Consider the following 12047-nt stretch of genomic DNA (forward strand, 5'->3'; position numbering starts at 1 on the left):
GATCAATTTCAACTGACGGACTACACGGCTCATTTTTCTAATGAACAGATAACTAGACATATGTCTAAAATAAACGACCTACAGATTAGTGACCCTTATCGATTACCAGACGGAGTTTTCACGACCGTGTCAGTGGATGTTGAACTGCCAGAGGTGGAATACCCAGATGTGTATAATTACCTCATTAACTTTCCCTCGCTGTTCAGTGGTGAAGCACTGCGTGCTTATAAATCTCTGCACAGTTATCTTTACAGAAATTCAGGATTTGTCAGCCCCCCTCAGATGTGGCATCTTGTAAACAAGAAAATAACAATCCTCATTGGACGGGTAAGTTACTTAAGTATTGAGACCCCGCTGGTCTCGCTATCTCGTCCGGAATGTTGTGCATGCGATGGAAATCGCTACAAACCGTCATTTTCTGCTGGAAACCAATGTCCAGTAAGTCCATACGGTTGTAGTGGATATTGAAGTCCGGTACAGACGAACAACACGCAAAAATACACACAAAAAACATAAAAAACGTGCACAGGTAGGGAGAGCTTGTAGTCACAGCATCCCCATCATGCGCCGCCATATCCACTATTATGGCTGAATATTTTATATTATCAGTTAGATCAAGTATCAGTAGTCCATCACTATTACTGTATATATGGTATACCTGATGGCAGCAATCCATTTTGCACGCCTGTCAGGGTCCCGTGGCAGCCTACTGTCAAGTGTATGTGAGCATCATGGGTTTCCCACACTTGAAAGGGAAGGACTCGGACACAGGATTCCACTCGTCTTATGTTTTATTGATTTTCAGTGGAGTTGACGTTGTAGTAGAATTGTATATAGTAGGGTTTTCCAGAAGAAAAGGTAGAAGTAGAAGGTGGAAATATGGCGTTTGACCGACAAGGTGGCGTCTGTTTACAATCTGGATCGGATGTGACGTCACATGCAAGTGCTCCATAGTTTACAAAGAATGGTGTGTAAAACAAAAGACATGCTGTGTGTGGAAGGTTTGCAGGCTGAAACACCTTGTTGATGGCAGAGTTCAGGAGGAGAATGACCAGAGGTGGGTTTCCCAAAAGCCTCTTAATGATAAAAGCATCTTAACTTGGAGAGAGAGGGAGCATTCGTTGGGCTGCTCGCGCTACCATTTAACGATGATCTTTGTGCTGCGATGCTTTTGGGAAACTCGTCACAGACTTGTCTGAGCTGATAGGAAGTCTATATCAACTCATATAAAAACACTCTTTACAACTGTGGTGAGCAGAAAAGCATCTCAGAATACACAACACCTTGAGGTGGATGGGTTACAAAAGCAGAAGACGACATCAGATTCTGCAATCTTTAAATGCGTCTTTTATATGATTTTACTTTATATCTGCCACCTGTCTTCACATTGTTGTAAGCACCATAGTCAGCAATTATTCTCAAATCACATTCTATACCTAGAAATGTGCATACAAATGAGTGTGGAAGTGTGACTATGCCTTGTTTACACAAAACTATTCATGCACGTCGTTGATAAATGAGACCACCGGTCTCTGAGGAAGATTTATTAGTTTGCCACAGAAAAACGTCAGTGCAACAGGGCTTTGAGCAGCATTCAGGCAAATAATTTGTTATTTGCCGAGAATGTACAAATATCAAAAGATACACAAAAGAACACAAGTCCTCACCCTAGACAGTTATTTGTACCGTACTGTATAAACCGGGAAAAAAGCTTGTATGGGAAAGGATTTGGGCACTTACTTTATTTGCTTTGCATTCTTGTAGCGGATGAAAATGACGATTGGATATATGTGAACGCTGTGAAGCCTTTCGATGGCATGGGGTGCAATGTCAAGCAAACAGTGACAGTCCTAAGAAAGAAAAAGACAGAAAAGAGCAACGTTAGTTCAAAATTACATGAGCAATAAACGGTTACAAAGAGAGGAACAAATCTTCAAGCTGGTTTTGTGAACGTGACAATGAGTTAAATGTTCTTCAGTGGCCTTCTCAGGTCACTGGATCTGAATCCAATAGAACATCGTTGGGATTTAGTAGAACAGGAGATTCTTGAAAGTGCACCTGAAAGATCTGCTGAAATTGTGTGATGCAATCAAATCAAACTCAAAGGAATGTTTCCAACATTTTGTGGAATCCATGCCAAGAACAACTGAGGCCCTACCAAGTATTAGTATAGTGCTCTGAATAAAGTGATCTGTGAGGGTAAAAATCAGAAGAAAACAAAGATTGATGTAACAAGCTCAACTGTGAGCTCCTGCTCGCTTACGTATCCCCCCGCTCTCACTTATATCAGAATGTAAGCAATCGAAGGAATAGGACACTTATTATGAATGTTTACTTCAACAAATAAACCCTGAAACAAGTAAAGAGCGGTGTCTCTCCCCAGGGATTTCAAATAGCATCCTGCTAAACTGTCATTTTGAAACAGCGTTTTGCTCCTTGAAATGGGGTCAAAATCCACCCTATACGTTTCGTAAATACATTCAGTCGGTAAACAGGAAGTCGATGTGCGACAGACCTGAAAGCGGTATACACGGCATAGAACCCCAAGCTGAAGTTTGGTACCAAGTGGCTATGATTTGTGGTTGCTGAGAAAAAGGGTGTTTCGGACAGACGGAGATACGGATGGACAGAGGTAAACCGATACCCCACCCCCCAGCGTGGGGGTATAATAATAATAATAAACAACTTCAGAATGTTTTACACATTTCCCCTAAAGTATCTTTAATAGGCTCCTAGCCAATGACTGTGAATAGAGGCTAGACTTTGAACTGTCATACACAGTTATTCAAAATCACAGGTTACAATTACAACTCCGATTCCAAAAAAGTTGGGACAAAGTACAAATTGTAAATAAAAACGGAATGCAATAATTTGCAAAATCTCAAAAACTGATATTGTATTCACAATAGAACATAGACAACATATCAAATGTTGAAAGTGAGACATTTTGAAATTTCATGCCAAATATTGGCTCATTTGAAATTTCATGACAGCAACACATCTCAAAAAAGTTGGGACAGGGGCAATAAGAGGCTGGAAAAGTTAAAGGAACAAAAAAGAAACAGCTGGAGGACCAAACTGCAACTCATTAGGTCAATTGGCAATAGGTCATTAACATGACTGGGTATAAAAAGAGCATCTTGGAGTGGCAGCAGCTCTCAGAAGTAAAGATGGGAAGAGGATCACCAATCCCCCTAATTCTGCGCCGACAAATAGTGGAGCAATATCAGAAAGGAGTTCGACAGTGTAAAATTACAAAGAGTTTGAACATATCATCATCTACAGTGCATAATATCATCAAAAGATTCAGAGAATCTGGAAGAATCTCTGTGCGTAAGGGTCAAGGCCAGAAAACCATACTGGGTGCCCGTGATCTTCGGGCCCTTAGACGGCACTGCATCACATACAGGCATGCTTCTGTATTGGAAATCACAAAATGGGCTCAGGAATATTTCCAGAGAACATTATCTGTGAACACAATTCACCGTGCCATCCGCCGTTGCCAGCTAAAACTCTATAGTTCAAAGAAGAAGCCGTATCTAAACATGATCCAGAAGCGCAGACGTCTTCTCTGGGCCAAGGCTCATTTAAAATGGACTGTGGCAAAGTGGAAAACTGTTCTGTGGTCAGACGAATCAAAATTTGAAGTTCTTTATGGAAATCAGGGACGCCGTGTCATTCGGACTAAAGAGGAGAAGGACGACCCAAGTTGTTATCAGCGCTCAGTTCAGAAGCCTGCATCTCTGATGGTATGGGGTTGCATTAGTGCGTGTGGCATGGGCAGCTTACACATCTGGAAAGACACCATCAATGCTGAAAGGTATATCCAGGTTCTAGAGCAACATATGCTCCCATCCAGACGATGTCTCTTTCAGGGAAGACCTTGCATTTTCCAACATGACAATGCCAAACCACATACTGCATCAATTACAGCATCATGGCTGCGTAGAAGAAGGGTCCGGGTACTGAACTGGCCAGCCTGCAGTCCAGATCTTTCACCCATAGAAAACATTTGGCGCATCATAAAACGGAAGATACGACAAAAAAGACCTAAGACAGTTGAGCAACTAGAATCCTACATTAGACAAGAATGGGTTAACATTCCTATCCCTAAACTTGAACAACTTGTCTCCTCAGTCCCCAGACGTTTACAGACTGTTGTAAAGAGAAAAGGGGATGTCTCACAGTGGTAAACATGGCCTTGTCCCAACTTTTTTGAGATGTGTTGTCATGAAATTTAAAATCACCTAATTTTTCTCTTTAAATGATACATTTTCTCAGTTTAAACATTTGATATGTCATCTATGTTCTATTCTGAATAAAATATGGACTTTTGAAACTTCCACATCATTGCATTCCGTTTTTATTTACAATTTGTCCCAACTTTTTTGGAATCGGGGTTGTATTCATGGAATTAAAAATATAGTGTCGTTCAAAAGAATTGCAAATTGCACCAAAGAAATCTGCATCAAGGCATCGTGCATTTTGTCAGACAAACGTAGCAGGATAACTTAAAAAAAAAAAAAAGGAAGAAAATAGACTTCAAAACTACTTTGCAACAAGTTTCTATCCAGTCTTTAAGCTGTGCATTGTATTATCATATTTGGCCAAAAATGTTTCTATATCACGACTGACAATCAGAAGATTATATGCCTTATAATAAGCCTGTAAGAAATGCATTTTACATAATATTCATGCCTACTTTGTATGTGCAAAAATATGGCTACTGAGAATAAAGTCTATTCATCACACAGACAGTACCAGTCAAAAGTTTGGACACACTTAGTATTTGTAGTAATGAATGTCCAAACTTTTGACTGGTAATGTACATGGAGAAAGATTTATTAAAAAAAAAAAACTATGGAAAAACTTTTAGTAGATCCTCAGCAAACCTACTTTTGCAGAAAACTTTTTAAAAGTTTACTTTTGCATCCTGTCTCATTTATATTTAACTGAAAAACAGGACAGACCTTGTCTGTGATCTCCTTGATGGAAGCAACCGTTGTGACATCAAAGTGGCCGCTCCTTCGTTTGTAGTCAATGAAAAGGCAGTCTTTCACTCCTCGCTCGATGGCTTGCTGAGAGGCCTTCATCACCTCTGAATCACCACAGAAGTTACAAAAAGTAAACTTTTGCTCTTACCCAATGAGTAATATTACATGCTTGTTAACAATATTAACGTTACAGATATGGGGCTGAGAAAATAAGTCCATTTAAAGAAGCAGCTTTGAGTAAGGCTACATGGGAAGCATTTAGCTCACTAGAACCAAAGCCATCAGCACCATAGACATATAAACATAGACGCCGCATTCTGCGTAGAATCATACGTTATCCTCGCCGCCATATTGGATGTGGCAAAGTGGAGATTCTTCAACCGTCTCTGGTATAGCGTCTAGACAGCAGCCGAGAATAAAGATGCCTCATTCATGTGCTGCGTTTAAGTGTACCAACAGGTTTACCGTCCAAACAAGATAACATGGGATTACCTTTCACAGGTGAGACTGGAAAAATGCTTTTCAATACTGTTCCTTCAGTCTTCAGTTTCCCAGCTCATCTCCACTGGGTAGGTGTAGAGTTATAAGCAGTGAGAATTAGAGAATACAGTGCCACACTATGATGAACGTTTTTGAACGTATGATGAATGTTTTTAACCTTTCTGAATGTGAAGGAATCAGTGATGTATTTTGTTTTGGTATGACGTTAGAACCTGGCCGAACTCAGTTTGGCGCTCATTCAGCTCACTTTATTCAACGAGAGTAGGTCTGTATGGTGACTCATCTCATCTCATTATCTCTAGCCACTTTATCCTTCTACAGGGTCGCAGGCAAGCTGGAGCCTATCCCAGCTGACTACGGGCGAAAGGCGGGGTACACCCTGGACAAGTCGCCAGGTCATCACAGGGCTGACACATAGACACAGACAACCATTCACACTCACATTCACACCTACGCTCAATTTAGAGTCACCAGTTAACCTAACCTGCATGTCTTTGGACTGTGGGGGAAACCGGAGCAACCGGAGGAAACCCACGCGGACACGGGGAGAACATGCAAACTCCGCACAGAAAGGCCCTCGCCGGCCCCAGGGCTCGAACCCAGGACCTTCTTGCTGTGAGGCGACAGCGCTAACCACTACACCACCGTGCCGCCCTGTGTGGTGACTCAATAAATAAAACAGTACATTTTTATTTTCATTCACTATTTCCAGTTTTTCCACTATTTCCATCATTTATCATATTCAGTCTTGTAGGTTGGTTATTGTGGCCTCAGGTTTTGGTAGCTTGCTACGGTATGCTGACTGATTAGCTTACCTGAGCTATCTATCGCATATCTGTCGCTAGTTTGCAGTGTACAGGGTATTTCGCACACTATTTATAACCATCACATTAAAAGTTATATATGTTGTTTTGATGCCTGTTTGTTTCCCAAATATATACGTGTGTGTCTTAATGGGTGAATAAAAGGCATCGAGTTAAATATTATTGTAGAAAGAGGCTTTATGAAGTTCAGTCCATTTATTTGCATTGGTTTACGGGGAAGATTTGGCACATCCAATATGGCGGACACTCTGACGTATCCCAGCAACGGGGCCACCAGCTCAATGCGGCGTCTATGTTTATATGTCTATGATCAGCACCATGTGGCAACAAAGTGCAATGGGACATGTACAGCAATACTGTGGGTAACTGTGTGCCAGTGTGAACTCACCGAGTACACATTTGCTGAACTTCCCTGGAGACTCTTTGACTAGCATGTCTTTAACCGGGTCCACCAGTGGGCCCAGCAGCAGCACTGGCCTGGGAGACGTGCAGTCCACCTTCTGCACTCTCTGATAGGCAAGGCTCACACAGTCTAACCAAACATCACACAAAACAGCACGCACACATTATTATCTGAAGCTGGAAACCCTGGATCAAACTTAAAGCTGAAGTAGGAAATTATTATTCAGCCAAAGTACATACTTATCTGCTTTAATGGATTAAATAACCAACATAAAATATTTACTGAATGGAATTAATGGTTGTTTCCTGGATTATTCACATAATACCCAGTGGTACAGGAAAGAGTTTTGCACTGGGGAGAGTGATTTTGCAGGAAGTATACAGACATTACAAACCATATCCGGGCCATACTGGCAGGAAAATATTCAGTGGACCATCAGTCTTTCAGCTACCTCATAAGAAAGACTTATCAAGATGGTAGACAATCATTGTCCCCTGGAATGCAAAACTAAACTTCTGAAAAGTAACAGCAAGTCATATCTTTCTAGAGATCCTCAAAGAAGGAATCAGTGGATTCACCTGCAGATCAGAGTTCTTTAATTTATTCATTCATTGTGGCTCTAGGAATAAAAAAAAAAAAAAGACTAAAAAAGAAACTGCACTGGCCTACTTTATCAATTCTACACAAGGTGGAATCATCAGAGATTTGAATTGAAGACGGTGATACCCTTGTAATCCAAAGTTACTGTTAGTTCTCTAGTCCTCCAGATGCATTTTTTAAGAAAACAGATCAACAATGGCTACTTGGCCACAGCTGCACTTAACAACTAGTAAGAAGCTACGACATGAAACTCAAGACAGAACTATTGGTGCAAGTTAAGGTTCTTCATGGAAGGATTTGTCCATGATCTACAACCCCGATTCCAAAAAAGTTGGGACAAAGTACAAATTGTAAATAAAAACGGAATGCAATAATTTACAAATCTCAAAAACTGATATTGTATTCACAATAGAACATAGACAACATATCAAATGCCGAAAGTGAGACATTTTGAAATTTCATGCCAAATATTGGCTCATTTGAAATTTCATGACAGCAACACATCTCAAAAAAGTTGGGACAGGGGCAATAAGAGGCTGAAAAAGTTAAAGGTACAAAAAAGGAACAGCTGGAGGACCAAATTGCAACTCATTAGGTCAATTGGCAATAGGTCATTAACATGACTGGGTATTAAAAGAGCATCTTGGAGTGGCAGTGGCTCTCAGAAGTAAAGATGGGAAGAGGATCACCAATCCCCCTAATTCTGCGCCGACAAATAGTGGAGCAATATCAGAAAGGAGTTCGACAGTGTAAAATTGCAAAGAGTTTGAACATATCACAGGGATGAGAATGAAAAATATTTTAAAAGTCTGAAAAAACAGGGGCGGGGCCTGGGGGGGGGGCATGGGGCTAATGATTTTTGGCTATTTTTTAATTTTTTTTTTTACCCCAAAACCATTAATTTTATCAGCAAAAATTTGCAATTTATTTGGAAATAAATTCCCCTTCTTGGTGGACTACCAGGTGAAAATGATTAATATGGTACAAGAGACTTGTTTTTAATCAATTCACATTTGATGATTTCAAAAAATCAATGCACCTTTTAATATAAACGAGCTCTACAGTATTATATTTCTGCATTTTTGCTATTCATGTCTTTGAATACTCTAATCCTTTAAAATGAAGTGCAAACCAGAAAAAAGATCTATCATATAATTCTCTTAAGCTTTCTTCTGATGTTATCATGGTAGCAGGAGCTCTTGCATATTAAGCAGGCAACATTCAACATCACTTCCCTTTCAACTGTTGTGTGTACTAACTAGGTTTTATCTGGACAGGATGTTGTGTAATGTAATACAGATACCATACGGTCAATGTGAAGATCGAGATGGCGATTTTGAATTAAAGAACAGGCATGTACAATAGGCATTACATATTGGAAATTTTTTTAAAATCAAAAACTATAAGTTCATCTCGGCCTAAAAAATTTGGGCAGACGCTCCCGCACGGCACATGCCAGCAATTCCCCCCCCAATCCCCCTATGAAATGAGCAATAAGTGGGAGAGTTATACATGCTATCATACTTAAAATTTCATCAGAAATATGGATATGATACTATGATTCTCCCCAACATGCTACATTAGATAAGCTAACCCCATTTATAAAAGATACACACTTATATATGACATGTAATTGATATTTTTTTTTTTGGGGCGCGCGCTCTCTCTGACATGCCGATCCTGTAGGCTACACTGACTCAATACAACTGAAAACTCCAGTCCTCGAGAAAAGAGATAAAAGCCTACCCACACTGAAAGCTGATTGGCTTATTTTGCTGAGTAACCCAATCAAGATGCTCTTTGTCTGGCATGAGCTACATGAACAGGCACACGGGCAGTGTTGCCAGATTGGGTGGTTTTAAGTGCATTTTGGCGGGTTTTGAACATATTTTGGGCTGGAAAACGTCAGCAGTATCTGGCAACACTGCGCACAGTCTCCCTCGCACCCCCTCGCGCGCACACATTCTAAGATGCGTGATGCAGACCTTAATGTTGCGCGCGCACGCTCTTGCTTGCTTCTATCAATATGCAGGAGACTCCCGGAACTTCCGGGAGACTTGGGATGTCTGCGTTATAAGGTGACCACAGATCGTTAATCATGCCCCCCCCCCAAAAAAAATTTCTCAACAGATTTACATCGATCTCAAAAACGATCATTTTGGTCTGAAAAAGTCGGAAATCCGCCAATAGGCGGAAAATTCTCATCCCTGATATCATCTACAGTGCATAATATCATCAAAAGATTCAGAGAATCTGGAAGAATCTCTGTGCGTAAGGGTCAAGGCCGGAAAACCATACTGGGTGCCCGTGATCTTCGGGCCCTTAGACGCCACTGCATCACATACAGGCATGCTTCTGTATTGGAAATCACAAAATGGGCTCAGGAATATTTCCAGAGAACATTATCTGTGAACACAATTCACCGTGCCATCCGCCGTTGCCAGCTAAAACTCTATAGTTCAAAGAAGAAGCCGTATCTAAACATGATCCAGAAGCGCAGACGTCTTCTCTGGGCCAAGGCTCATTTAAAATGGACTGTGGCAAAGTGGAAAACTGTTCTGTGGTCAGACGAATCAAAATTTGAAGTTCTTTATGGAAATCAGGGACACCGTGTCATTCGGACTAAAGAAGAGAAGGACGACCCAAGTTGTTATCAGCGCTCAGTTCAGAAGCCTGCATCTCTGATGGTATGGGGTTGCATTAGTGCGTGTGGCATGGGCAGCTTACACATCTGGAAAGACACCATCAATGCTGAAAGGTATATCCAGGTTCTAGAGCAACATATGCTCCCATCTAGACGACGTCTCTTTCAGGGAAGACCTTGCATTTTCCAACATGACAATGCCAAACCACATACTGCAACAATTACAGCATCATGGCTGCGTAGAAGAAGGGTCCGGGTACTGAACTGGCCAGCCTGCAGTCCAGATCTTTCACCCACAGAAAACATTTGGCGCATCATAAAACGGAAGATACGACAAAAAAGACCTAAGACAGTTGAGCAACTAGAATCCTACATTAGACAAGAATGGGTTAACATTCCTATCCCTAAACTTGAGCAACTTGTCTCCTCAGTCCCCAGACGTTTACAGACTGTTGTAAAGAGAAAAGGGGATGTCTCACAGTGGTAAACATGGCCTTGTCCCAACTTTTTTGAGATGTGTTGTTGGCATGAAATTAAAAAAAAAAAAAAAAAAAAAAAAAAATCACCTAATTTTTCTCTTTAAATGATACATTTTCTCAGTTTAAACATTTGATGTGTCATCTATGTTCTATTCTGAATAAAATATGGAATTTTGAAACTTCCACATCATTGCATTCCGTTTTTATTTACAATTTGTACTTTGTCCCAACTTTTTTTTGGAATCGGGGTTGTAATGAGTTAACCTTGAGATGTGTGGGATGGGATTCCACAGGAAGGAAACACATTACATGATGGTTATTTGACACAATCTAAAATCAGACGGAGAAATCCGACACCCCCCCCAAATTTCCTTCTTCTTGCATGTTCCAGAAATACAGCATACAACTGATGCACATGCTCAAACACATCATCCTGAGTGTACTGTAGGTCATCTCACCCTCTAAAAATGGGATGGAGTCTGTACTAATGGCATCCAGGGCTAGCAGATCTTTGCCATCTTTGGAGCTGCTGCGTTTGTGCTTCTGTTTTCTGCGAAAGAAAGATCTGCGTGCAGCTGCAGACAGCGTTTTACTCGAACCTGTCTCATCTTTCAATTCAGTCATGCTGTGTCTACGATAGAACTCCTGATCCATCCTGCAATACAATGAGGACACACCCACACCTCAATTCAATCCCAAAGAACAACTCAAATACAAATATTCTCTCACAATTATTGAGGTTTTTCACCCACGTGACCAAGTCATGTGATGCATCGTTAGGCTGCCATTTTGGACGTCACGGCTCGAATCAGTTTGAATGCGAGGAAGGCGACAAACGAAAAGCATAAAAGAAAAAAAGAGCGAGATGCAGAAAACACCTTCACTATCCAGCGACGCAGGGCATTTACAGGGCGAGCAGAGAGAGAGGTATTTGCAAAAATTGAGGTTAGCAGGCTTAGAGAACGACGTTTACCTGCTTCCACCAGGATTGCTCACTGACGTACGGAAGTACACGAAGCCCTCGTCTTTACCCGACTTCGGCCCACATGATCTGTATACCCATGTCGGTAAAAACCAGGCTGGGTAACATGCCTACATCAGCGGGTCGTCCCTGGAGCCGGTGGTCGCCATCTTATTACAGCTAAGGTTTGTTCACATTTTCATTTACTTTCGGTCCTCAGGATAAACAAAATGTTACTAAATGTCATTGAAATAACTTCTTAGTCTGTTGAGACATGGCCTGTTATAAATTTGCTGTTACCAGGCAATGACCAAGAACTGTATTATTAGGGTCGGTGTCTCTGTTGTAGCAGTGCACTAACAGCTAGCTGTTAGCACTAGCTAATGTCAACAACATAGTAGCTAGTATGTTACTGTAGCAATGTTTACGTTCAGTCATTTGGATGACTGTTAAAACCTTTCAGTCTCAAGTTTTTCCTTTACTGTATTTACTAGTTTACTGTAATTATGATCCGGCAGCTATTTACACCGGATCCAGTGTAAATAGCTGCCGGAGCGCGCTCCGGCTTGCTCCCCCTCAAATTAAGCAGGGCGCTCCGGCTTGCTCCCAGAGCACTCCGGGAGCAAGCCGGAGCGCGCTGC

General features: G+C 41.2%; 1 protein-coding gene across 2 annotated transcripts in view; it reads right to left on the reverse strand.

Moving 5' to 3' along the window:
- Nucleotides 1–12047, reverse strand: part of dlg5a (discs, large homolog 5a (Drosophila)) — a 101577-nt gene that overhangs the window by 8339 nt on the left and 81191 nt on the right. For both annotated transcript variants that reach the window (XM_060925808.1, XM_060925807.1), the window contains exons 28-31: nucleotides 10904–11100; nucleotides 6708–6851; nucleotides 4971–5098; nucleotides 1741–1850 (exon numbers count right to left, since the gene is read on the reverse strand). In XM_060925808.1, coding sequence (XP_060781791.1) covers nucleotides 1741–1850; nucleotides 4971–5098; nucleotides 6708–6851; nucleotides 10904–11100 — 579 coding nt within the window. The remainder of the gene's footprint in view (nucleotides 1–1740; nucleotides 1851–4970; nucleotides 5099–6707; nucleotides 6852–10903; nucleotides 11101–12047) is intronic.

This window comes from Neoarius graeffei, chromosome 7, assembly GCF_027579695.1.
Source record: "Neoarius graeffei isolate fNeoGra1 chromosome 7, fNeoGra1.pri, whole genome shotgun sequence".
Classification (NCBI taxonomy): Eukaryota; Metazoa; Chordata; class Actinopteri; order Siluriformes; family Ariidae; genus Neoarius; species Neoarius graeffei.